Raw genomic sequence first — 26,496 nt, 5'->3', positions numbered from 1 at the left:
TGTCTGGCTAATTCTGGGACATAAAAATAGTGCCTAACGTTTACTATGTGCCAGGTATTGTTCTAAGCCTTCACATGTATTATTGCATTTCACTCTCACAACTTTATAAGTTAAGACCATTATTTGCTCCATTTTACAGATGACAAAACTGAAGCACAAATAGTAAACTGCCCAGAGTTGTGCAGTTAGCAACGTTGGCAGGCTCTGAACCCATGCAGCCTGTCCGCAGAGGCCAAGTTCTTAACTGCTACCCTCTGCGGCCTGGCTGGGTGCGCCCCTGCACACACTTGCCCATCCACGTGGAGGGGAGGGGAAGGAGCTGGGCTCTGGGAATCAGTTCAGACACCAGGGGGCAGCATAGGCCTGGCTTTGGCCCCTGAGCCCAGCCCTGTTTGGGAAGAAAGGAGGGAAATAGAAGCCTCCTCCCACCTTCCACCACCCCCCAGAGACCACCATTTCCCCATACCCCTCTCTCAGGTTTTTGGGCTTGAAGGGCTCTCTGGGTCCCTAGGCCAGCTCCAGCTCCTCCTGCAGCAAAAGCTGCAGAAACCATCCACTAGATAACTAGATGGTGACTCAGAAGCTGAGCAAGCCTTGTGTATGTGAGTGTGTGTCTCCTTGCGACTGCATGTGGCTCTGAGTGCTGACACGTCTGTGAGCCTGCCTGCACGTGTGTGTAAGCATGTGTGTGTGGGAGGGGGTATCCTTCTGGCTGGGGAAGTTGAGTATGTGTGTGTTTATTTCTGGGTGTGTCTCAGTGTTTACCCCAGAAACAGATAGGAACTTCACCAAAGCTGCACCGCAGATTCACACGCAAACTTGTCCCTTGGGAATCTACAGGCGGCAACTCCAACTCGTGCCGGCTCCCACCTGGGTTTGAGGAGTAGTACCCTGTGAGGACGGGGCAGAAACGATTTTCAGTCCGAGGGACCCCTGGAGTCCTACAGAATTGTGAGCTTCAGCCTCCCCTCCCCCACTCCCTCCTATCAGCGGTCACGAGACCTCTAAGGCGTTCCCCACCAAGAAGGAAGGAGGACCTAGGAGTTCCAGCTCCCTGGCCGCTTTCAGGGTCCTCCACTGGAGGGAGCGCAGAGCCCCAGAGAGATTTCTTTTTCCAGAGGCCACAGGGGAGCCCAGTCCCTTGCGAGCCCAAACCCCCGGCCCCTGCGAAAGTTTGAGTATGGGAGCGGCAGTTCGGGGCGGCACGTCTCTGGCTTGATATTGGGTGACTTTCTGGAGGAAAGTTGATTGCTTTTGAGGGGGGACAGAGTAAGTGGGGATCAGCATCCCCTCCAGCCTGGCCCCAGGGCCCCCAAGCCCCAGTCCTGGCTCCCCACCACGCCATGCTCCCCTACCCGGTATCGGAGGCACACACGCTCACCCCACTTTCTTCCTCTTCCTCCTCCAGCCCACTTTCCCTTGTCTGTGTCGTCAGAGCTCCAGGGAGGGACCTGGGTAGTCGGAGAAGCCGGAAACAGCAGGCTGGGGCAGCCACTGCTTACGCTGAAGAGGAAGGACGGGAGAGGAGTGTGCGTGTGTGTGCGTGTGTGTGTGCGTGCGTGTGTGTGTGTGCGTGTGCGTGTGTGTGTGTGTATTTTTTTTCTTTTTGGTGCTGGAGGTGGAGGGGGGGTGCTAGCAGGGCCAGCCCTGAACCCGCTGGACAGAACTACAGACCCATGGGGCCTGGCAGTGCCCGCTGAGAGAGGGAGAAGACAGCAGAGGGGTTGGCAAGGTGAGGGGATGCCTCCAAGGAGGGGAGGGTGGGGGGCCTCTGACTGTGAATATGTGGGGCGGTGGATTGCGGGCAGTGCCTCTCAGGGTCCTCCCTCGGCAGAGTGGATGGTCCCCAAGAGATTGTTTCAGCTGGGGTTGGTGGTTGGTGGTACTGAGTTTTGGCAGTTTCGAAGTGTCAGAAGAATCTGGGGTGAGTACAGGCCCAGCACTTCCCCTCCCCCCCTCCCCACCGTGGGTCACTTTTTCCATACACCCCGTCCCCCGCACCTCCAGGGACATGTAAAGGCAGGGAAAGGAGGGCAAGGAGGTGCCCCTCTGCCCTCTGGGTTGGGGGGAGGTGGCCGCCCCTCCCTAGAAGGCTGATACCAGAGGGCAGTAGGTCCTAGACAAACCCGTATCCGGGCCCCCCAAAAAGGTTCCTGTTCAAGGGTGTGGCTAAGGGGTGAGCGAGCCCCAGACGCAGACCTCATGGTGTCCCAAAGGAGAGGGAATTTCCCCCCTCAAAACTGCTCCACTTTTGGCGCGGCCAAGTCACGCAGTTAACCCTACTCTTGCTGAACTGGCTCCGCCTCCCGGCCCCCCGCCCCGCCCCCGCCGCCGCAGACACACACTGGGCAACTCAGAGAAGCTCGTTTGACTCTTGATCCTGTGGTCCCACGGTCAAAGGGCTCGGGAATGTAAGGGTTGAGGTGAGGTTTAGGCCACGAAGAGGGCTGATGAAGATCCTGGACGTTGGGTTTCCCTTCCCGGTTGGGAAGGGAACACTGGCCCCGCCCCCTCAGGCCGTGGCTCCTCCCTCCCTGCCGGTGTTGGGGGCCTACAGCAGAAGGTGCCCCTGGCCTGGCCGGCCGATTGACCCAGCCTGGTTACTGGGTGTGGCTGGGGGAAAGCCTGGCCCCCTGCTGCCTGAGGATGGAGTGGGGAAGATCTGAAGCCAGGACCAGGCCAGGAAGCTGGTCACTCAACAGGGGCATGTAGAAGAAAGGGGGGCTGCCTATGGCTTAGGGATCGCCTCAGTCCCCAATAGGGTAGGGAGAGAGGTCAAAGGTCTGAGCACCGTGAGACACAGGAGAGGAAGAGGGAAGAGAGAGATGGAGTCCTCCCCTGAGTTTGAAACACAAACCAAAAGGGGCCCCACCCCAAGGTGGGTGTAGAGAAAGGTCTATTATAGGACCCTGAGCAGGATTGGGGGAGGATTCTGCCTTTGGGAGAAAAGAGCTCAAGGGGATAGGGACTGGGGGGAAAGGCAGGAACTTCCAGAAAAGGGGCCCCTCTGTTCTCCGTCCCTCTGGGAGTCCTGGGAGAGAGGAGGGGCTAAAAGTGCAGCAGGAAGACTTGGGGTTACCAGGTTGGGGGCGACCCAGGGAGTTTCCATCCCCATCCTTTCTGTCATCTCTGGGAAGAGGGATATTTTGAGAAACTGGAAACTGAGAGACCCCTGGGAAACCACTGGTTTACCCACCCCACCCTGTGGCCCACCCAGAAATGGGGAGGCAGCCCTCTCCCCTACCCTCCCATCTCCTTTCCTCTTGCCCCCTTTTCTTCCCTTCGTTGTAGCCCTAGCCTCCTTGCCCCTCTTCTAGGCTTTTCATTGAAGGCTTATTAACCCCACTTTTTTCTCTAATCTCTCACCATCTTCCTGAGTTCTCTCTACTTTCCCTTTCGCTCAGTCTCCTCTTTTTCAATTCTCCTCCCATGCCCCCCCCCTTAGGATTATGGGATTTGGATCTGGAGGGCATCCTAACAGTACAACGTGGTGGTTAATCCCCTCTCGGGTTCAAATCGCTTGCTGAGTGGCCTCGGCAAGTTGGAGAACCTCCTTGAGCTCGGTTTCTCTACCTGTGAAAGGGGATAATTCTATATTTTAAAAATTGTTGCAAGATTTTAATGAGGTAATGAGCTCAGTATAATGCCTCATACATAGTAAGTGCTTAATAAATGGTAGCCATTATTACTCTGCCATGCTCTTCATCATCTAGCCAGGTAGTTTTCAGATTCTCTCACGGAAGCCTGGAATTTTGAGGGTTTTCTCCAGGGACACCTTTGGGGTCAGGAGGTGGGGAGAAGGAAGTAAGAAGCAGTAGAATTCCAGGCCTACCACACTTGCTTTCAACAGAGAAACTCCAATTTTATATAATTGGGATTCCACAGATTAAAACTAAAATTGTCCACTGCTTTAAAAAGTTTGGAAAGTTCTGCAGTTTATGCAAGCCTCATATTTTATAGATGAGAAGATTGAGGTCCACAGAGGGGAGGTTTCTTGCCTACAGAACCAGAGCCAGGCCTAGAGCTACAACCCACATCCTCTGTCTTCTCTCAGAGAGCTTTCCCTACTGTCCCATCGCCCCTGTCTCCCACCCCGCCCTCTGACTGCAGCTCAGCTCTTCCCACCCCATCACCCCTGTGTCTACCGTTGAAGGAATTACCTTGTCTGAGGCATTGGCCAGGGATGTCCCTGGTTTGAGGTGGTCTGGCTGTGAGTGGTGGTGGGGATGGTCTCTGGGAGGGCTGTCTACGGGAGGTCCCTGGCTGCCCCCAAACAAAAGCCAACTTTCTTGGGCAGAGTGCCCAAGTAGCCTTGTTCCTTTTCTCCAGGCACCCTCCAAACCCCAGATCATGTCTCTGTGGGGTCTGGTCTCCAAAATGCCCCCAGAAAAACTGCAGCGGCTCTATGTTGACTTCCCTCAACACCTGCGGCATCTCCTGGGTGACTGGCTGGAGAACCAGCCCTGGTGAGTCCTGGCTGCCCCATGTTGGTCCCCCAGATCCTCCCCCACCCACCTTCCCTTTCATTAGATTTTCTTCATCCCATTTCAAGACTTGGGACTCGTTATTCCATGTGCGGTGGTCCAGATTTAGCTGGGAGTCTGTACCTCATCAACCAGACTATGCATGTTGATACGTGGAGTCCCCCACCCCCTTAGGAGGCTGAGCCAAAGAGGAGGGAGGTCAGAGCTGGGGTAAGGGCACCACCCACAACAGCTGGAAAACTGGGGAATAAGGGACGGGGCTGAGGGCTACAGAGGGCTTGGATGGAGGATAAGAGGAGGAAGGAGCCGCTGAGCTGATTGCTGTGGGGTAAAGGGACAGTAGAGCAGAGGAAGCCCTGACCCGAGGCTGCCTCATCCTTGATCTTCCTGCAGGGAATTCCTTGTCGGCTCAGACGCCTTCTGCTGCAACATGGCCAGCGCCCTACTTTCTGCCACTGTCCAGTGTCTTCAGGCCTCAGCTGGAGAACAGGGGGAGGGGAGCACCATCCTGCAACACATCAGCACCCTGGAGGTGGGGCAGGAGGGGAGGGGACAAGGCTGGGTGGGGCCTGGAATGGAGCTGGGGTGAGCATTGGATGCTGGAAGAAAATTGGTTGGATGCTGGAAGCAAATCGGTGTTCCTGTGGCTAGCTGTTAGCTAGCGTGCAAATTAGATTTTAAAACCATGCAAACGCATGAAAACTTCTGGAGCCTACAGCTGTGCTGCCTTTCAGTGCATGCGTAAATGGGGGGGCTGGGGATTGGAATGGGAGAAAGACATGGGTAAGAGCCAGGCTAACCCTGTCTACCACCCTTCATTTCTATAGAGCATATATCAGAGGGACCCCCTGAAGCTGGTGGCCACTTTCAGACACATACTTCAAGGGGAAAAAAAAGCCATTATGGAACAGGTACTGTGGTACCCCACCTCCCACCCCAACTCAACTCCCTGGGACTTTAGCCTGAGCCATGAGACACTAGAAGGAATTTGAACTTCAGGAAAAGTTCAGTGTTCTAGGCCCAGGATGACCAAAGGAGTCAAAGTGAGCCCCAAGTTAAGCTCAGAGAAGCTTGCAATGAGGGACTGAGGGTAGTGAGGCCTAGGAAGGAGAGAGCAAGTGATAAGGAGCTGATTCTGCCAGGAGAGAGGTCTTATCATCAGGAAATTCCAAAAGGCCAGGAAGGACTGTCAAGGGAGAGAAGGGAGGCAGACAAGGGAAGTGGCCTGTTTTCTGCAGAGCATGGCAGTTGCACCCCTTTAGGGAGTGGAGGCCGAAGGGAAAGGGCTGAGCAGAATGTCTCACCTCCTGGCATCTCTCCTTCCTGTGCAGTTCCGCCACCTGCCAATGCCCTTCCACTGGAAGCAAGAGGAACTCAAGTTTAACACAGTCCTGCGGAGGCTGCAGCACCGAGTGGGGGAGACCTGCCTTCTCCGCAAAGCCCTGCAGCCTGGGGCTGAGGGAGGCCAAGGTGGGAGCCTGGGCCTAGAGCCCTAAGAGGGTCCTGAGGAGTGTGTGGGAGTGATCCCCTCTTGGATCTCAACCTTGACTGAACCTCAAATCTATCTGCACCCCTGATTTCTGCCCCTACCCTCAGTGTCTTTGCACAGCCTGATAGAAACTCCTGCCAATGGGACCGGGCCAAGTGAGGTGAGTAATGGACTGGGACATGGAGATTGAGCTCCAAGGGCAGACTCTGAGGGTCTCAAATCTGTGGAGGGATGGAGATTAGACCTCAGAGAGGTGAGAAAGAGAGCCCTACCCTCCAGAGCTGGGTGAGGAGGAAGCGTGTGGCCCTGGCTCAGGCCCTTTCTTCCCACAGGCCCTCGCCACGTTCCTGCAGGAGACTGTCGGGGAGCTGGAGGCTGCCCAGGCCCTGGTGCTGAAGAGGATCCAGATTTGGAAACGGCAGCAGCAGCTGGCAGGGAATGGCGCACCCTTTGAGGAGAGCCTGGCCCCACTACAGGAGAGGTTGGGGCAGGGCTGACAGGGAAGGGTGGGGGTGCTGGGGGTGGACGCCTGCTGTCCCTGCTGGAGCACCCACAGGTGTGAGAGAGAAAACCAGGCCAAAGGGTCTTGGGGTGAGTCAAGACTCAGAGAAGCCCGTTCCAGCAGAGCCATGCACACTGTTGTCCAGGTTGTGTCCTGTACACGTGCACCCGGCGGACGGGGCACAAGCAGGAGTTCTTCCAGCCCACAATTCTCTCTTCAAGCCCCGTGCCCAGAGGAATGGGAAGTCTATTTGGTCTATTGGGCGGGGCACCTTTGAAAATGCACAAAAGCATCGTATGTGCTGGCAGCTGACCTGGGTACCAGAGCCCTGGGGAAGAGGCAGCTGGGTTTCCACAGAGCTTCCAGGCACTGAGAAGGAACCTTCCTCCCCAGAGCCAAGGCATGTCCCACAACTCGGTTAGCCCAGGTGCCTTGCAGCCACGCCCACTGCTCATCCCACCCCTCCACACACACTCTCCTGCTATCTTCCTGGGTTTAGGGGTGGGGGGTCTGGGCGGGGAGCAGGCAGCCTAAACCCTGTGCCCCCTAACCACTGTCCCGGCCCCAGGTGTGAGAGCCTGGTGGACATTTACTCCCAGCTGCAGCAGGAGGTGGGGGCGGCTGGTGGAGAGCTTGAGCCCAAGACCCGGGCAGCGCTGCTTAGCCGGCTGGATGAAGTCCTGCGAACCCTCATCACCAGGTATGAGACCCCAGCCTGGCCTAGAGCAGACCCCAAGGAAGGAAGAGGGTCAGAGCTGTGGGGAGGGCACCAGGAGGGACCCAGCTGCTAACCTCCCTTGTGTCCTCCTCACTCCTCCCAGCTCTTTCCTGGTGGAAAAGCAGCCCCCCCAGGTTCTGAAGACTCAGACCAAGTTCCAGGCCGGGGTTCGATTCCTGCTGGGCCTGCGGTTCCTGGCGGCCCCAGCCAAGCCTCTGATGGTCAGGGCCGACATGGTAACCGAGAAGCAGGCGAGGGAGCTGAGCATGCCCCAGGGGCCCGGGGCTGGAGTGTAAGCTGGGGCTGGAGAGGGGCTGGAGGGTGGTGGAGGCCAGAGGAGCCTGGGGGACTAGCACCACGAAGAACAGGGTGATGACAGGGAGGGCGGGCCATGGGATGTGGGGACCCTGTATGATAGTCAAGGCAGCGGAAGGGGAGGGACCCATCAGTGCTGGAATGGGGTGGGAGCATCATGATTTGGCTAAGATGGGGACTTCTCCCTTAAGAACTCAAGCGGGGAGATGGAGATTAGGGGCCAGTAGTCCAGGCCATTAGCCGGTGGACTCAAGCCCCTGCCACTCCTGGCCCAGTTGGGATGAGCCACTCTCTGACTTGCCTGGCAGAGAAAGCACTGGGGAAATCATTAACAACACCGTGCCCCTGGAGAACAGCATTCCCGGGAATTGCTGCTCTGCCCTGTTCAAGAACCTGGTGAGGCCTTCGGGGAGCAGTGGGCGGGGGTCCTCAGGCCAGGACATTCTCCTTGGAGAGGGTGTTGGGAGCCCAGGAGAAGCAGTTGCTGCCCTCACCCTCCTCTCCCTCGCCCCACCCGCAGCTTCTCAAGAAAATCAAGCGGTGTGAACGGAAGGGCACAGAGTCTGTCACCGAGGAGAAGTGTGCCGTGCTCTTTTCCACCAGCTTCACGCTCAGCCCCAACAAACTCCCTATCCAGCTCCAGGTGAACCGAGGCCCCAGCCCCGCCCAAGGCGGGGCCCCAGGTGCCCCTCCCGGCCACACACTGGGGCCCTGCATCCTCACTCTTCATGACTGCCCCATACCCTGTGTGTTTGGGATTTGTGCATGCTGGGGCCCCGGGTGAGTGGGGAGTAGCCAGAACCAGAGTGCACACCCCAGGGAATGACAGCGTAGGAGCAACTGGCACTTACGCACTTTTCATAGACCAGGACACTGTTTTAAGTCACACACGTGCACACACACGCGTGGTTTTCACAATAACATTGTGAGGTATGTATTATTACTAGCCTCATTTTATAGATGAGGACATTGAGACACAGAGACATTGAGTAATTAACCCAGGTCACACAGCTACTGAATGTTGGAGCTGGCATTGGAAACCTGGGGATTCTATAGCACTGACTTGTAACCACTTCTCTGCAGTAAGGCCCTAATTGAGCTTCAGAAAGCACTCGATACCATACCATGAGTTTTTAACCATGTTGTGTGAGTCCAGTAGCTCCCCGGCACCCTCAGAGCCAGCCCTCTGTGGAAGCCCCTTGCCCCAGTAAGAAGAACCCCCTCTCCTCACCCCCTTCAGGCCCTGTCTCTGCCCCTGGTGGTCATCGTCCACGGCAACCAAGACAACAATGCCAAAGCCACCATTCTGTGGGACAACGCCTTCTCTGAGATGGTGATGAAAGACCTGGAGTTGGCGGGGGTGGGGTGGGGGGCTCTTACCTGGGAGGTGGGGTGCAGGCTGGCAAGCATGTTCAAAAGAGAGTGACCTTAACTCCTTTTCGTACTCCTGACCTCTTTTCGTGCCAATTTTTTTCATACTTCATTTTTTATGTTATTAATTTATTTACTCATTTATTTTTTGGCTGCCTTGGGTCTTCGCTGCTGCGTGCAGGCTTTTCTCTAGTTGCGGTGAGCGGGGGCTACTCTCGTTGCAGTGTGTGGACTTCTCATTGCGGTGCCTTCTCTTTGTTGCAGAATATGGGCTGTAGGCGCGTGGGCTTCAGTAGTTGTGGCACTGGGCTCAGTTGTTGTGGCTTGGAGGCTCTAGAGTGCAGGCTCAGTAGTTGTGGTGCACGGGCTTAGCTGCTCCGCAGCATGTGGGATCTTCCCGGAGCAGGGCTCGAACCCGTGTCCCCTGCATTGGCAGGCGGATTCTTAACCACTACACCACCAGGGAAGTCCCGTTTTCATGCCAATCTTAACAGCTATCCTGCAGTAGCACCTTAGACTCCTTTGGAAAAGCACCATCTTTGTTGAGCAAGTTCAGGGGGACAAGGCTGGGGAGCGGCAGGCTTGGGGAAGTGGGAAAGGCGAAGGTCCTCCTGAGGAGGGATGGGGATGTCAGCCTGAGGCTCCCTTTCCTTCTCTCCTCCCCCCAGGACCGCGTGCCCTTTGTGGTGGCTGAGCGGGTGCCCTGGGAGAAGATGTGTGAAACTCTTAACCTCAAGTTCATGGCTGAGGTGGGGACCAACCGGGGGTTACTCCCAGAGCACTTCCTCTTCCTGGCCCAGAAGATCTTCACCGACAACAGCCTCAGCATGGAGGCCTTCCAGCACCGTTCTGTGTCCTGGTCACAGTTCAACAAGGTCATTCCCCTGCGCTTCGGACTTCCCACCCCCAAGCTCTTCATCCCTGGGGCACTCAGGGCTTCCCCAACGTCTGCCCAGGGATCAACCGCTGGGATCTTCACAATGCCCCACCACGTTCATCAGGAAGGCCTCTGTCATGGCCCAGGCAGGAAAACCCCTCAGGTCTCTGGCATCCCCCCGTTTTGGTCTGGGGGCCCTCCGTCCTCCCTCTTTGCCAGTGATCTGCATGACTCACCCAGATTGTGTGTAAACACAGCTTTGGTTCAAAATGACTTTGACCCATTGGGAAAATAGGTCTTATTGCAAAAACAGGGACGAAATCCCACAGGGACATATGCAATAATACCAGCTACCATGTGTTGACAGCTTACTATACCCAGGCACTGTGCTTCAGCAGTTCATGTATGCTATCATCCCAACATCCCTTTGAGGTAGGTGCTATTACCCCCATTTTACAGAGGATGAACCCGCTCAGAGGGGTTAAGTGGTTTGTCCAAGGCCTCCCAGCAAGTGAGTGGCATGTCTGGGATGGAACACCGTATTTCTGACTCTTGTTCTTAGCGACTACATTTTACTGCCTCCAAAATAAGGTGGCTCAGGACTGGATCTGTTACAAGAACAGGGGAAAAAGGAGGTCTGGGTGTCTTGGTTGAGGACCAGCTGGGTAAATGCAGTCACGCACTGATCTCTTTTTTAAAAAAGGAAGAAAGAAAAGCCCACACGACCAGAGGATGTGTTAGCAAAGGGAGCAGGACACTCACACCCTGCAAGCTGTCTTCTCTGGACACCACTTCCTCCAGGCCTCATTCAGGAGGGCGTGGAGCACAGTGGTTAAGAGGGGGCCCAGCCCAGACTTCCTGGGCTGAATCCCAGCTCTGCTTCTCACCAGCTGTGTGATAAGCAAGTTATTTGACCTTTCTAGGCTTCCATTTCTTCATCTGTAAGATGGGATACTCACAGGACCTACCTCCCTAGGCTTGTAAAGATCAGATACATTAATTTATGAAAAGAGCACGGAATAGTGCCCGGCACGTGGTAAGCCTGAGTGTTGGCCACTGTCATGGATGGGGTCTCAGGTCCAATGTGGTTCCCTCAGTCCTGTGACTCTGTCGTGTAGGTACTCACAGCCCAATGCCTGCCCTAACTAGGCTCCTGTGCTCCCACCAACTCCCCTCTCCCCACAGGAGATCCTGCTGGGTCGTGGCTTCACCTTTTGGCAGTGGTTTGATGGCGTCCTGGACCTCACCAAACGCTGTCTCCGGAGCTACTGGTCAGATCGGTGAGTCCCCGCCCCAGGTGGCCTGAGCAGCTGTACCTCCAGCTCCCACTCCACACCCTGCGACCCCACCCACATCCTCTCCCTCATCCTGGCCAGGTTGATCATTGGCTTCATCAGCAAACAATACGTCACTAGCCTTCTTCTCAACGAGCCTGATGGAACATTCCTCCTTCGGTTCAGTGACTCAGAGATTGGGGGCATCACCATTGCCCATGTCATCCGGGGCCAGGATGGTGAGGTCACCCCAGCCAGTCCTCTGCCTCTGTGCCTGTGCCCTCTGGGGTTTCTTCTGGGGAGGAAACATCCTGGCCTTCCTTGAGGCCAACCCTGGTCTTCAAGAAGTTCTTCCTTCGGTCCAACTTCTCTTCCTCCTTCTGTGGTCTAAACGTCTACCTTCTCACTGTGAGTTCTGTGGGAATGGAGACTGGTGGGTCTCCCTCCCTCAGGACCCTCACCCTAGCTCCTCTCCTCCTCACCTTGGTAGATTGACAATGAGTCCAATAGTGGGAGGAGGTTGGGGAAGGTGAATAAAGTCTGGACAGAGGGGACTCAAGGTCTCATTCCTATTGTAGGCTCCCCACAGATAGAGAACATCCAGCCATTCTCTGCCAAAGACCTGTCCATTCGCTCACTTGGTGACCGAATCCGGGACCTCGCTCAGCTCAAAAACCTCTACCCCAAGAAACCCAAGGACGAGGCTTTCCGGAGCCACTACAAGCGTGAGCTGGGGCTGGCAGTTCTGACTCCTTCCTGTTGTCCACCTTCTCCCTGCTCCCAGCTGCCCCCTCCCTGCCTGCTGTGTGTCATCCCTGACTTCTCTCTCCATTTTCATCTCCCTGCTTCTGCTACCTGCCCATCAGCCATGCTCACCTTTTCCACCTCCCTTCCTCCCTAAACCAGAAGCACTCCATGGCTCTCCTTTCCTCCCCACAACAGCTGAGCAGATGGGTAAGGACGGCAGGGGTTATGTCCCAGCTACAATCAAGATGACTGTGGAGAGGTGAGTGTGCTGGTATGGATGGAGGGTGGGGCCCAGTACTTACCTGGGGGAAGGGGTGGTGGCATCAGCCCCTGGTCAGTCACACATGCCTCCTCCCCTCCTCCAGGGACCAGCCACTTACCACCCCTGAGGCCCAAACGCCTACCATGATGCCCTCTTACGATCTTGGAATGGTCCCTGACTGCTCCATGAACATGCAGCTCGGCCCAGATATGGCGTAAGAAGCTTGAGAGGCGGAACTGGGAGTGGTCTGTACTAGCAGGCTGTTTCAGCGTGGGCAACTGGGGGAGCTGGCACTGGGGGCTGAAGTAGGGAATTTCCTTCCCTTGAAAGGGATTCCCCATCTTGAGGCAGGGATTTGGGGTGTCCAGGAGAAGGGCTGGCATCAGGGGTCTGCTTTCTTTCCCCAGGCCCCAGGGGTACCCACCACGCTCTCACTCCATCCCCTCATATCCAGCCCTTCCCCGGGAAGAATCGGTCAATGTGCTGCCAGCCTTCCAGGAGTAAGTGGGGCCCCCTCTGGGGAACGGGGTGGGATACCCACCTGCAACGGGCCTGGGCACTTGCATTTGTTAGGGAAGTCTCTTCTGTGAGAACGGGGTGGCAAAAAGCCAACACCTGGGTCTCTTCTGTCCATTCCACTGAGGTGTTAGTGGTTAAGATCCAGGTTCGAATTCCAGCTCCACCACTTGCTGACTTTGGGCAAGTTACTTAACTCTGATGTGTCATCTGTAAAATAGGGAATAATGATAATAACAATACCTACCTCACAGGGTTATTGTGAAGGTTAATTGAGTTAATAGTATGTGTAAAGCTAAACACAGTACCTGGCTCACAGGAAGAGCTATGTAAGTATTAGTATTATCTCTCCCGCCCCTGAAATCTACTGTCACTTATCTGCTGTCTTGATTTTTATTTATTTATCTTTTTGGGCCTGAAGTGGCATAGACACTTGTTCTCCAGGTAGCACTCAGGTGCTTACTCTCAGTCGAGGCATGACATCTCCCCTCCCAGGAGTTGAGGTAGGGGTGGGGACAGGGGTACTTAGAGCCAGCAAAGTTCAAAGTCCAAAGAAACATCAAAAATTAGCTAATCTAGCCCTCCTCTGTCTCCTGCCCCCAGTCGCCAATGCATACACATTTATACAGATGAGAAGTCCAAGCTCACAGGTGGAAATGGCTTGCCCAGTGCTTGCCGTCAGGATAAGGAGCTGGAAATACTGTTTCCTCACTCAGTGGTCTTGACTTTGCAACACCCTGCCCTTGCCAGCTTTTCTTTCTGACTGTGCCCTCCTTCCTGATTCCAGACCTCACCTGCAGATGCCGCCCAGCCTGAGTCAGATGGGCCTGCCCTTTGACCAACCTCACCCGCAGTGAGTGACGCCCACCCCCATCCTGAGCTCATGCTCCTCATTCATCCCCAGCCTCAACCCCCCGACCCCCGCCACCACCTCACTTACTTCTCTGGGCCCGGCAGGGGCCTGCTGCCGTGCCAGCCTCAGGAGCATGCCGTGTCCAGCTCCAAGCCCTTGCTCTGCTCAGATGTGACCATGGCGGAAGACAGCTGCCTGAGGCAGCCGGTGGGAGGGTTCCCTCAAGGCACCTGGTGAGTGTCAGCCTGGGGGTGGAGGCTGAGGAGTGGGTGCCATGCCTATCTCACTGCTTCCCTCCTTCCTCCCTGCAGGGTCCGTGAAGACATGCTCCCGCCCTTGCTGCCTCCCACTGAACAGGACCTCACCAAGCTTCTCCTGGAGGGGCAAGGAGAGTCAGAGGGAGGGTCCTTGGGAGCCCAACCCCTCCTGCAGCCCTCCTGCTATGGGCAGTCTGGGATCTCAATGTCCCACCTGGACATAAGGGCTAACCCCACTTGGTGATCCCAGCTGGAGGGGGAGCCCAGAGACAGCTCTCCTGCCCCCATGGACCTGCTCTGAACACCTGCCTGTGCTCCTGCCAAGCAGCAGCTGGGGAGGGTGTCCTCCTATCCCCACCTACTCCCTGGTCAGGAGGAAAAGACTTTGCCAGGAGAATGTACAGTGGGTGGAACATATCTACTCCTTCCTTCCCACCACACACCCCTGCGCTCCACTTTCCAAATACTGGAAGGGAAATTCAGGTTCCAAGTGAGACACGCCCCAAAACGCCTGCACATGCAGAACACACACACACACCCTCTCCTTAGAAGATGTGGCTGAGCAGGAAGGGGGCTGGGCCAGAGCACAGGTGAGGGCACGGAGGGCTTCTCTGCTTGCCCTGAGCCGGGGCTCCGGACACACATGTGGAAACACACAGACACGTGCACACATCTGCTTCAGAGGCTAGGGATGGAAGTATGGGCTTGGGTCCCAGCCCTGGGGGCATGGGAAACAGTTCAGGAGATCCTGCGAGAGAGGGGGGTCTGTACACATTTGGTTGCTGATGTGGGTTTTGCCCAGATTAAAAAACAAATCCCAGTCAGCTCCAAATTCCTGTCAGTCAGATGCAGGCTTCTGGATATGTGTATGAGATTGTGCAGAAGTATAAGGGCTGAGTTTGCGTATAGCTGTGTGAAAGTGTGTGGACCTGAGACGTGTTAATATATAGATGTCACATGTTAGTTTTATGGCCACATAGAACACGCACCTCTCTGATTTTGCCTGTGTGACAACACGTTTGGAAGTGTGAGACACTGCTCAAAAGACACCAGCGAGTATACTAGCCTCTCTGATGTATGCTAACCCAAATGTACTAAGCTTTGAGTATGACTGTGCCCAAGTTGAGTCTATGTGGCTGTAGCTTCGGTGGCTCAACACCTCCAATCCTGCCCAGAGGCAGAGGCTGAGCCTGGGGTCCAGACTCAGGTGTGTGGTCCTCATGGTGTATTGGGGGCCCTACCCGCTTCTTCTTTTCTATTTCCCCACCCACCGCCAGCTTCCCTCCACTCCCCAACCCCATGCCACCCTTTCTCCATCTTGGGGGTCATAGATCCTAAGCCATAAAATAAATTTTATTCCAAAATAACAAAATAAATAATCTACTGTACACGATCTGAAAAGAAAGACGCTCTAACTGCTCAGACAGGTGCTGCGGCCCAGATCCCAGCTGAGGGAGACCCTGAGTCCACCCAGGCCTCCCGAGGGGGCCGGTGAAGGGGACCCCACACCCCCCTAGAGAGGGCAAGAGGGAGAGAACCGCTGAGGACTTGGGGGGAAGATGGGGATGGGTGGGCGAACTGCAGCACTTGTTAAATTAAAGAAACAAACTAGAAGCACAAAAATGGAGGAGCAGAGGGGAGGAGCAGGTCCAGTGTTCCCAGGCCCCCAGATCTGGGGGGAAACCGTTTCCATTTTTAGCTGCTGGACCCTCCCAAGGAAGTCCCCCTTTCCCCCATGTCCAAACTGAGTCCAACTGCTCATGTCACTGACTCTAACTAGAGAGGATGGGAGTGTGCTGTGTAAGGGAGGGGAGAATCCCAAATGCCCTGGAGGCAGAGTTCTTGCCTCCTCGCTCTGGGCAAGGATGAGGGGGCACCATGCACCCTCCTTGTGTCCTCTCGCCAGGCCCCTGCTTGTTATTGCTTGAAGCCCCATAGTTCTATGCCCATGGGGCAGGTGGGGAGGCAGGAGAAGGGCAGCGGAAGGATCCAGGGTTGTGACTAGATGCCAGGGATGGAGAGTGGAGGGGTCTGTGTGAGCCAGAAGCCTGGCGCCCTGGGTCTGAGGACGCCAGTCCCCCCCTCACTGCCGGCTGGCCTCAGCCTCCACTTTCACGCTGCTCCTTCGACCTTCCACCAGAGCAGGATGGGGTCCTGGGCCAGGGCATCGGTCCAGCAGCCCCTCCTCGAACTCTGCAGGGAGAAGGGGTAGGTTAGGAGGCTGCGGGATGGACGCTGCAGACAGAGGGGGGCTGAGAACAGAGGCAGGGGTAGAGAAGGCTGCGAAGATGAGCTTGATTTCCTGCCTCCTGCCCACCTCTGGTCTAGGGGGCGGTTCCATACCCAAGTGTGTGCGCCCCCCTCCCCTTGCTGGCTGTGTGTAGCTCTCTGTCTCTGGATGTGTCTCTCTCTTTCTGTCTCTCCCGCCTCCGTTCTGCTGGAATTTCTGGTTCTGTCAGGAGCTGTGGGGGCGGCTTGGCTCTGACCTCTCCCCCTCCCCCCTTCCCAGGCTCTGCTGCCCCCGCTTATCCCTGGCCTCCTCCCAGGGCACCCCCCCAACCCTACCATGCCCCCCAGGGTTCTTAGAAGCCAAAACAGGGGGGACACAGGAAGCCAGCCTCCCAGATCCTCCCCCAAGAAGAGCCCCCCTGTCAGTCCCCGCCCCCAGTTCCCACCCACACACAGTTTAAAAATACCAAGCTAGGGTTGGTGGCTTTGTCTGCTGCGTCACTCTGAGCCCAGCCGATGCCCGGCCCTCTGCCGGCCTCCTTGCCTACTCCCGCTTCCCCCATCCACACACAAAGCATCCCCCTCTGGGCTCCTCCAATTCCAAGCTGGCAACCCTACCCCAACTCCTGGCCTGCTCCACCCTCCTGCATCGGTAGAAGTTCCATCCAAACTTCCCTTCTTGGTGGCTCTCCTCTTCCTGTTCCCCTTCGTTCCCCATTCTCTGTCCCCCCTGCTCCCCAAGCTCGCCATTCACAGACGTCCACTTGGGGTTAGACCCTCCCCACTGGGAACAGCCCTGCAGGGGTCCCCCCTCCTCAACCCAAGGCCTGGTTAGCTGGAGCCCCACCATGCTACTGCCCCGAGGACACCAGGACTGCTGTGCGGGGCCTGGGTGGCAGGGGTGCTTGGGGATGGCACTGCTGGCTGCCTCACCTGCGAGAGGTGGCTTTGCGGGCACACAGGGGCTGAGGCGGCCCACGCGGTCGTGGGAGACGAGGCGGGCTAGCCGCAGCCCCTCATCCATCAGCGTCTGCTGCAGGATGTGGCGGCTCCACAGCCCATGGGCTGGCAACGCCAGAGGCAGGTCAGCAGGGGGCGGCGTCAGCCTTGGGCACGACCCCACAGCTGTGGGCAGGGGCACGGGTCAGGTAGGGGGCCGCAGTCAACGGAACCCTCACCCTCAACCACACAGCCAGCCCCACGGGCCCAGGCCCATTCGCTCCCGCCCAGCCAGGCCTCCCAGCCCTGTGCCAGGCAGTGGCCTCCTGGCGCCCTCCTCCCACACCTTCCCCCCCTCCCCCCCGCCCCCTCAGTGAGAAGCGCTCTGACGCACACTCACCCTGCAAGTGTCCATCCAGGCTCTCCCCGGACAGGCTGGCGCTGTCTTCCTCCAGGCTGGGGCGGTATGGGTGTGCATAGGACTCAGGGCCTGGGGGAGGCTGCTGGATTTCAGAGTGACTTTGTTCTCCAACCTGTGGATGCCCCAAATGGGGAAATGAGGACTGGCAAGAGAGAGGGCTGGGGAAGACTGCCCTAACTTCCTATATGTACCCTAGCAAACCTACCTCTTGTTTCAGTTTCTTCAGTGGGGGGCCTCCCAGTTCTTCAGGGTGGAGCCTGCAAAGATGGAGAGAAACAAGGAGGGTGAGGCTGGGGAGGGACACATGGTGGACAGGACACAGAATCTGATGGGGAACATGCATTATTCCCAGGATCTGGAAAGCTGAAGGGTAAGCAGCAGTCCCCAGCTCAAGCACTATTGTTGTGGGGGGCAGAAGGGACCTGAGAGGGATGGGAGGTGGGGCCAGACCTAGGCAAGTGGACTTGGCCAAAAGCAGGGACACGCAGGCGGGTGGGAAGCAGGCCTACAGGCACCTGAACTGGAGGTCAGGACGTGACCCATCTCCTTGGCGGGATTCTGATCTAGGGAGAACCTGGAGAAGGGGGTCTCACCTGGAGCCCTTCAAGGAGGACAGGTAGGTGCTCTCTCGGGCCACTTGGCGGGACAGGGAGAAGAGTTCCACCCTCCGCAGTAAAAGAGTGTTGTCCCTCATGCAAAACTGGGCAGCAGCCTCGTTGATGGTCAGCTGTGGAGAGGACCGCCAGAGCAGTCAGAATCCTAACTGGCCCACCACCTTGCCCAGACCTCCTCACTCCCCTTCACCACCAGACAAATGAGGCTCATCCATCAGATGTTTGCTTGGGTTTTGACATCATGCAGGAAGGAGCTTTCTGAGGAAGGAAAACAGAGGTCAGCACCCACAGCTTCCTAGGAATGCCTGGGGCCTCCTCCACTCCTGGGGCGTCCTGAGTGGCGTGGGGCTGGACAGCTGGGCTCTTGCCTGTGTCTCTGCTTCCCCCTTAGTTGAGGGAAGCACTGCAACAACTGAAGTTGGTAGGGGAGGGGATCAGGGCCTGGGGTCCTCACCTCATGCAGGCTCAGCTGCTTGCCCTCCCGCCGCTTGGAGTCAAAGCGGCCATAGATGATGCTGTATTTGCGTATCTCCTCTTCCTTCTGGCTGTCATTATCGTCCATCTCAAAGATGTGGCCCACGCTCCGTGCCAGCTTCTTGTTCAGCTTCAGCAAGGAAGTTACCTCCCCAGCATCCCCCCTTGGGAAGCTTCGGAAGATCCTCTCCACGCTCTCCACCACCATGCGTACCATCTCTGGCTCCAGTCGATCCGGACCACCACCAGCCCCAGCTGCTGCCAGCCCCCCAGCCCCAGTCCCCTCAGGGACTCCTCCCCCTGCAGGTGGGGAGAACGGGGGTGAGCCAGCCTCCTCTTCTCCTCCTGCCCCAACATCAGACTCTGGAGTGCTCCGGCCTGGCCAGATCCGGGGGTCCCCTGCCCCAGGTCCCCCAGACAATGGCGACAGCTTCTCTCCGAGTTCAAGGGGGCTCTTAGGGCTAAAACTGCGGGCACTGCCCGCCTTTTCCCCTGGGCTGCCATGCCCATTGCTCATGCTCCCTTTCCGGGTCCCTGCAGTTTCAGAGATCTTGAAGAGTGGAATGCTGGAAACGGGCACGGCAGGCACTGGCTGGCTGAAGAGCCCTGGATTGGTGGCCCACTCTCTCAGTGCCTTCTGTAGGCGTCGGACATGGAGGGGCTTGGTGGCCATGCCCACGAGTGCCATGATCTCCAGGAACTCCTCCTCACCCGCCTCACACAGTTGCTGCACGTCGTCCCCTCCCTGCTGGATGAAGGTCTCATAGTAGGAAAGGAGATTGGCGCGCTGCAGGACCCGGTACAGCTGCAGCTCCCCCAGTGTCCGAGGCAGGGCCATGGCTCGGGCACTGGGCCTGAGAAGGAGGCGCACAAAGGTGGGGGGCAGTCAGTGCAAGTTCCCTTGCTGGGTACCAACCCACACTCACAACTGTTTTCTCTTTCCTGTTTCTCTTCCCCTCTTTTGAATGCTCTCTCTACCCAGACCTGAACACAGACTAGGAGAATCAGGCACTGCTCAGAGGCATAGCCATGCCAGCGCTATCCCAGACTGGCCGCAAGTACCAAAAGCCAGATCAGTTTTTGCCGAAGTCAAAGGCTCCAAGCCCCCATCCTCAGCTTTTACTTTTCTGGCCTGGGGCAAGGAGACCTTGAGCACCGAGGCCAGCCAGCACACCCCTGGGATGGCTGGACCAACCTCTCTTCCAGAACACAGTCCTCACCTTCCACCCTAAACACCCAGCAGTCTCAACATTACACAAGTTAACTTCGCACACTGAGGTGAATGCAGGACCCCCATCCTCCCTGCAGTGGACACCTAGGACCACTATGGGCCAGCTTTATTCCCTGGTGGCATCCTGCTCATGTGGTTGAGAGACAGGGGTGTGGCCCCTACCCCTGCCCTTTTCCACTCAGTGAGCTAGGCAGAACATCCTCTGCTCTCCTTTTCCCACCCCTGCTCAGCTTTTCCCACGGATTAGGCATTCTTTGCCCATTCTTGCGCTCTCTCCCCAGGACCTCCCCTGCCTTCCAGACTGCCCAGTGCACCTCAGTTGGCCCCTCTCCCAGCAGTGACCTTCCCACCTGCCCCATAGGTAAGCCCATCCCTTCAGCTCGGGCACGGGAGAGAGGAGGAGTGCCTCAATTGTTCTGCTTCGGGGCCCGGTCCGCCCCCACACACTCCCACAGTGCTACCGTCTGTGGGCGAACACCGCCGGGGGGCTCCCGCCTATCCTTCTCTCCCTCATTTTCCACCCTCGTCTTCAAGGGTTGTGTGGGTGCGACTCAAGACCCCTTGAGGGAGGGGCCGCACAACGAAACCCCCTCGCAAGCCACAGAAATGGAAAGAGACGCCTAAGGCATGCCCCGCTTCTGCAGAGCTCCTTTGATGCTCTGTTGGTTCAAAGGCGCCGGCTTCTCCCGGACCCCGGAGCCGCGCGCTCCGTGCCGACGACGGACTGAGCCAGCTGAGTGGCCCTCCCCCGGCACTGTTGCCAGCTAAAGCTCCAGGGCTTCCCCTAGCGCTTGGGAGCCTCCACATTCTTTGCAGGGGGCTCACATGCCAGGTCATGCGCACAAAATAAACGGGCGATGGAGAATTAGGTACTGCTCTTTCACATCCAGCTTCATCAGCTTCCTGCCTGCTCCCAGGGCCCCTAATTCGAAGACGCACCCCCTTTCCGTCAGTCTCCACCCCCCACCCCCGTCCCGCTTCCCCTCGTCCTCTGCTCGACCTCCGCCCTCCGGACCCCTTTCCCGAGTCCAGCTCCACCCATCTCCACTCCCCGGCGCTTCCCTTTGCCCACTAACTTGAGTCTGGGCTGCGGGGTCCGGCGGGCGCTGTCCCCTCCGCCCGGCGGCTGCTCGGCTGTGGGGGAGGGAGCTCTGTGCATGGACGGCTGCAGACCACCGGGGTTGCCCCTCTCGGTGCCCAGAGCTCAGCGCCTGCCGCGCGCTGCTCTCTTCCGGGCGCGCGAGGCCGTGTCCGCCGCTGTCCGGGCTCCGTCCCTCCCTCCACGTCTCCTCTCTTCGAGCCTCCGCGCCTCTGTCTGTGCCTCTGCCCCCCCCCACCTCCCCGGCTGCGCTTGCCGCCTCTCCGCGCCTCCGCCCCCGCAGGACGCACGGGGAGCGAGGCCCGGCGCAGCTCTGGCTGCCTGGCGGGCGGAGGGCGTGGGCCGAGCCGGGGGCGGAGGCCGGGGGCGGGGGGCGGGCGCCCGGGCCTCTCCGCGGGCCTCAGGACGCCGCGGCGGAGAGACTGAGAGAGGCGGAGACTGGGGGGAGGGGGTGTGGAGCAGGAGGCGGGGGCGGGGACTCGGAGCCTGGGCGCCGAGTTGGGGACTGAGGTGACCGATGCTGGGCTGTAGAAGGCGGGCTTGGGGATCCGGCGGGCGGGGCGAGGTCGCTCCGTGCCGCCCACGCCGGATGCACAGCCGGCCTTCTCCGCGCCCACGTACCCACGTGAGAGCCCAGCCGGCGACATTCTTACTCCCACCCCCCTTCCCCTCCGAGCGGAGAGCGGAATTTCACAACCACGCACAGGTACACAAAGACCCAGAAGCGCACGGACGGGCACAGGCGTCTAAACTATGTGGACGCCTGCCTGCAGACACTCAGGCTTCGCGGTGCTGTACTTGTGAATGTTAGGAGCGAGCCCGTAAAAGTTGTTGGAGACTCGGAGTGCACGGCTCCTTTCGCGCGTGCATGTGATTCCCATAGGGTGTGCACTTCAGGCAGGTCTGTGAGCGTGGGGCTCTGCAGGAATCTTTTACATATCCTCGCGCTGTTCCCCAGCCCCAAAAGGAGTTATTTGAAGAGACCGTTCTCGGAAACCCAGGCGTCCTCGCATCCCTGCCCTAAGTTCCCGTCGAAGTTTGGCGAAAAGGACTGGGCGGGGCTTACTAGAAGCTACCACTTAGACACGCAGCGATTAGTCGCGTCGGGTTTTGTTAGCGCTTAGGTCAGGCTGGGGTGGGAGGGGTACCCCGCCTTCCTCTACTCGTCGCACCCTATTTGCTGAGGCCCCAGGGACCTGCTCCTGGGGAATTGTGTGGCAAGCCTGGGAGAAAGAAGATACCCTTTCTAGGGATGTCTATTAGGGCACTTTGCCCGCAAGAGTCTAGTGGAAGATGGGCAAGGGCCGGCTGCATCCAACGTGGCTCCCTACAGAGTAGGAGGGAGGAGCTCCTTCGAGGAGCCTAGCCCCTCCCCGCAACCCACCCCCCTCCCCGCAACCCACCCCCCTCCCCGCTTTGTTTCTCCCAGCCCCATCTGGTTCCCATTACACTCCCGCCCACGCCTGGGAGGGCGGACGGGCGGGGGCTCTGAGCGCCCGGCCCTGTGGCTCTAGGCCCCGAGGAAATGAAGGAGGTTGGGGGAGAGGCGGCGGGAAGCGAGCGGACTGGCCAGAAGCAAGGTTCCCCCTAGTCCGAAACCTCACCCCCGCCCGCCATTCCGCACTTCTGAGTGGGTGGCGTGGGCCAGGGTTGGTTATACATTCCGGCCTGGTGAGGGGGACCGTTAGGCCTCCGGTGGGAACCGGAGAGGAGGGGGTGCATCACTGGGGGGAATTTCGGTAGCCAAGATTCTCTTCTCCATGCCATTAAGCCCCAAACACGGGGGTGGGGAGTGATAGAAATGAGCTGAGTCCTCGGTCCCGAAACTGGAGGGTGCGGCTACACGGGGTCCCTTCGGGCGCACTCCCCGGGGGCACTCCCGACCCCTCTTAAGTGTGTGGGCGCCCCTCCCCCCTCTCTTCTCCGGTTATTTTAGAGCCTTGGCTGCCAGCGGCTGGCCCCGGGTTTCCACGTGCCTCCGCCCTACCTCTGCCCACGCTCCCCGTGACGCACATCCTCCGCCCACGCAGCCTCTGCTCGAGGTGCCCCCCTCCCTCCCACCCGGGCCCCCTTGGGGTGGTGCTGAGCCCCAGGATCCGGAGGGAGACGCTGGCCCGCCCAGGGAAGAGGGCGGAATAGGGCGTGAAGCAAGGGGGCGGTAACCAACTGGGCTCAAGGCAATTGGGTCCCGGCCCAGGAAAGAGAACGGTGGAGGAGCCAAATCTGGGGCCTCAGCTCCACGGTACTGGGGCCGGTACTAGGCCAGAGAGGGACAAGGAGAGAAAAATCCCACGCACTGGGCCAGCCCACTCCCCTAGGGGTCAGAAGGAATCTGGGTGCGAACGTGTATCGGAGAGTGAAACTCCCGACTGTTTGTATCTTTGTTCCTCAGGGTTGTCGTGAGGTTCAAATGAGAGGGTGTATATGAAAACTTTGTAAATTGTGGAATGTTAATAAGCAGATTTAAGACGCTATTGCCAGTTTGTGCCTCTGTACCCTGAGATTATGTATTTATACGTTTCTTTACATCTAGTTGTGTGTGTCTCTGTCTCTCTCTAGGTTTGTGAGCCCCTCTGTGTGGATTTAAAAATATGTACATTTAAAAAATCATTGACTTGTCAAGCCCCACCAGAGGCCGAGACGCCCCCGCAGCCGGAGCTGCTGAGATGTCTGTTCTTCGCTTCCCTCCCACTCCTACCACCTCCAACTCCCCTCCTACTCCCTTCCGTTGACAGCAAGGAATTTCCAGCCTTTAGCAAATGGAGAGAAACAGAGACAAAGAGACGAAGACTATGAGAAACTACGGAAAAACAATAAAGATAAGAGACAGGTGGGGGAGAGGCTGACAACGAGGGGGTGCGGCAAATTAAGAATCTTAATTTCTTCTTTTTCTCCTTGAGCCCCGTTTTCCCCAGTGTGGCTCAAGCCCACTTCCCTACCTGACTCACCTGCTTCCCTCCCCTCTCCTTCCACGTCGGTGTTCTCAGAGGCTCACAGAGCTGAGCAACGGATCCCATTTAATCAAGGATTAGTTTAATGCTACACTGATCACTTCCAGGAAGGGAAACGATCCTCAGTCCCCATTTTCCAAGAACAGAGGAAAAGATTGTGAAGAAAGTGGGTGGAAGAGGAGTGAAGAAATTGCCAACCAGAGGGATTGTCATTCCTAGGCATGAGTAGATTTTCATCCAGCAGATTGCACTGCTCACTGACCCCCCACCCCAAGTTTTCACCAGACCAAATCCAGCTCATACAGCAAGATCTGGCTCAAATGTCACCTTCCTGGTCCCTCTCCTTCTTGTACCTCCTCTAGGCAGAATTAATTTCTCCCATCCCTCAGTGGCCCCATGGCTCTTTGTATACGTTTCAATTATAGTTGCTTGTTTCACCTTTAGCCTGGGACCTCTCCTAATCTGGCCTCTGGTGGGCCCTCTGAAATTAGTGAGTTGATGATGCTATTTCCAGGCCTGAGCAGCTTTGAAAAGGGCAATTGACACAGATTTTACTCCAGAGGGGGCTGAACCTGGGCAGAACTGTTCAAGTGGAGACAATTGTTTTCCGTGTCTCCTTCCTTTAAGCTTAAAGTTTCCAGTGGGTCTCACAAGTCTGGTTCCTTGGCCTTCTAAAATGTCCACTACTCTGGTAAATTAATTCATACCCAGGTGCTAAAGGTAAAACTGAAATCCTTGCTGGTAACAGAAAAATATGAATATAAAGTAATGATCCTCTTTTTTTTTCTCTTTCGTTAACATGTTAGAATTGTAGTCTTCGGAGGAGTACTGTACTTCAGTTTTGTCATCTTGCCAGGGATGCTTCACCTCTCAAAGACAAATAATCCTGACTTCTGCCTTTAAGGAACTCATAGACTAGTAGGGGAGGTAGACACGATTACAATGTAGTGCCATAATAGGAGTACAAACAATGATAGAAGTATAGGGGGCAACTGATGTCTTCTGCTTGGAGTTGTGAGGGACAGGTTTAAACAGGCATCCAAAGGAGGTGATGATGCAGCCTAGGATTTTGAAGTGTAAATAGATTTCCAGGAAGACGGGACAGTCAAATCAGAGAGAGCAGAATTTAAATTTACGTGGAAGTATGAAACAGAATGATATGTTTGAGAACCTAGAAATTGTTCTAGGTTCTAGAGCCCAGGGAGGTGTACAAGGCCATTTCATTAAGAATATTAGAGACCAGTGCTTCTCAAACTATAGTAAAGGACCAATTTTTAAAACAATTTCCAGGGACTTCTCTGGTGGCGCAGTGGTTAGGAATCCACCTGCCAGTGCAGAGGACACGGGTTCAATCCCTGGTCCGGGAAGATCCCGCATGCTGCGGAGCAGCTAAGCTCGTGCACCACAAACTACTGAGCCTGCGCTCTAGAGTCCATGAGCCACAACTACTGAGCCGGAGTGCCACAACTACTGAAGCCCACACACCTAGAGCCTGTGCTCTCAACAAGAGAAGCCACCTCATGAGAAACCCAGGAACCGCAAGGAAGAGTAGCCCCCGCTCTCAGCAACTAGAGAAAAGCCCGCGTGCAGCGACAAAGACCCAAGGCAGCCAAAAATTTAAAAAAATAATAAATAAATAAAAATTTATTTTAAAAAACCCCAACAATTTCCAATCACGGTAGAGTCCACTACTCTATAAAATACACTAAAAGTGAATTATTTGAAAAAGATGAAATAAAATCCCATTTTTATTAAATTCAATAAATATAAAATTTCTCTGTCAAATTCCTATCAAAGTTTCTAAATACCTACACTTAATTTCTGAAATTGTTTCATTGCAGATTGGTCACAAACTTTGAGTAGCACTGTTGTAGTTAAAATTTGTTTATGTTTTAGGTCATATAAGGGCAATAGACTTCATCACAGGACATACCATGGAAAAATAAAGACTTGGTAACATGGGAGTGACATGGTCAGATATGCATTTAGGAGTAGTGTAGAGGAAGGGTTTTATGGCTGCAAAAACAGCAAGGAGGCCAGCTTGAAGGAAACTAAAGTGGTCCAAGAGAGCAATGGTAAGGTGCTAGACTAAATCACTGGCGTGGGATGGAGAGGAAAGGACAGATTCAAAGGATAGTCAGCAGGTAAAATCAATAGGACTTGATGATTGGCTAAAGGGTTGGGGGAAGAGAAGAGTTTAGGGTGACTCTTGGGCTTCTAGCTTGGGTGATTGAGTAAATGGAATGGAGCATCTTCAAATATTTACCATCTGCAGTCTTTTTCCTAAATTGAGAAAGTTATGAAAACCAAAATTTTTAATTTCTCATTTGACCACAGAACCTAATCTGACCTGAACTTATTTTGTGGCAGACCACCTAAACTTACATGAGGTTATTTACAGTTTCATTTCTCCCACTTTCATTTATACCAGTGTGGATCTTCATATCTCTTATTGCAGAAATATTAATTTGTTTATGAGGTGCTGTCCCAGACCCCATTAGGATTGCTGCCTTATATATTGTATATGTATCATATTACATTTCTAAAATCCAAAATTCTGAAACACATTTACTATCCAGATTTTCCACCCCATTTACTCATCAGTCTTGGCCTGAGTTCTTTTGGCTATTTGCATAAATCAGATCCGCCTGCAGGTAATGAATAATCATTGCATTGTGTGCTATGGAGTCTGAAGATGATTCTCAAAGTGTTTTGAGCAGTGTCCTTATTATTAAAACAAGGCTAAAAGCTTCTTGAGTGTCTACCTGGAAGTGACAGACCTCATTTGGATGATAAGGTGTGATGTGTTTATGGACAACCAGTCTCTTTACTGTACACTTTGTTTACACATTTGAATAGTCAGTGGCAGTCCA

At 55.9% G+C, this 26,496-nt stretch overlaps 2 protein-coding genes across 5 annotated transcripts; one reads left to right on the top strand and one right to left on the bottom strand.

The window, feature by feature from the left end:
- The first annotated feature begins 806 nt into the window (after positions 1–806).
- Positions 807–15,058, top strand: STAT6 (signal transducer and activator of transcription 6). 4 transcript variants are annotated; one of them, XM_030763043.2, is made up of 24 exons: positions 807–951; positions 1,409–1,732; positions 4,330–4,466; positions 4,878–5,016; positions 5,312–5,395; positions 5,816–5,954; positions 6,081–6,133; positions 6,306–6,454; positions 6,621–6,875; positions 7,044–7,175; positions 7,297–7,485; positions 7,817–7,904; positions 8,029–8,151; positions 8,749–8,841; positions 9,548–9,754; positions 10,942–11,036; positions 11,133–11,269; positions 11,609–11,755; positions 11,937–12,036; positions 12,143–12,253; positions 12,447–12,539; positions 13,343–13,408; positions 13,513–13,641; positions 13,720–15,058. In XM_030763043.2, exons 3-24 carry the CDS (start codon positions 4,351–4,353, stop codon positions 13,907–13,909), a joined length of 2,835 nt encoding a protein of 944 aa, XP_030618903.1. In that variant the 5' UTR covers positions 807–951; positions 1,409–1,732; positions 4,330–4,350; the 3' UTR covers positions 13,910–15,058. The 4 variants fall into 4 exon arrangements, with proteins under 4 accessions (XP_030618903.1, XP_030618904.1, XP_030618905.1 ...); XM_030763044.2 differs by having other exon boundaries at positions 812–951; positions 11,973–12,036; XM_030763045.2 differs by lacking the exon at positions 6,621–6,875 and having other exon boundaries at positions 816–951.
- NAB2 (NGFI-A binding protein 2) lies at positions 14,998–20,927 on the bottom strand. Its single transcript, XM_022571788.3, has 7 exons — positions 20,650–20,927; positions 18,323–19,196; positions 17,848–17,981; positions 17,460–17,511; positions 17,234–17,366; positions 16,828–17,019; positions 14,998–15,858 (listed from the first exon to the last, which is right to left on the bottom strand). Exons 1-7 carry the CDS (start codon positions 20,730–20,732, stop codon positions 15,749–15,751), a joined length of 1,578 nt encoding a protein of 525 aa, XP_022427496.1. The 5' UTR covers positions 20,733–20,927; the 3' UTR covers positions 14,998–15,748.
- Positions 20,928–26,496: the final 5,569 nt, after the last annotated feature.

Source organism: Delphinapterus leucas, chromosome 11 (genome assembly GCF_059928025.1).
Source record: "Delphinapterus leucas isolate spDelLeu-1000000601 "Yukka" chromosome 11, BTC_Dleu_Yukka2, whole genome shotgun sequence".
Taxonomy (NCBI): Eukaryota; Metazoa; Chordata; class Mammalia; order Artiodactyla; family Monodontidae; genus Delphinapterus; species Delphinapterus leucas.
Note: the sequence above shows the minus strand (reverse complement) of the source record. Positions and strands in the feature narration are given on the sequence as shown.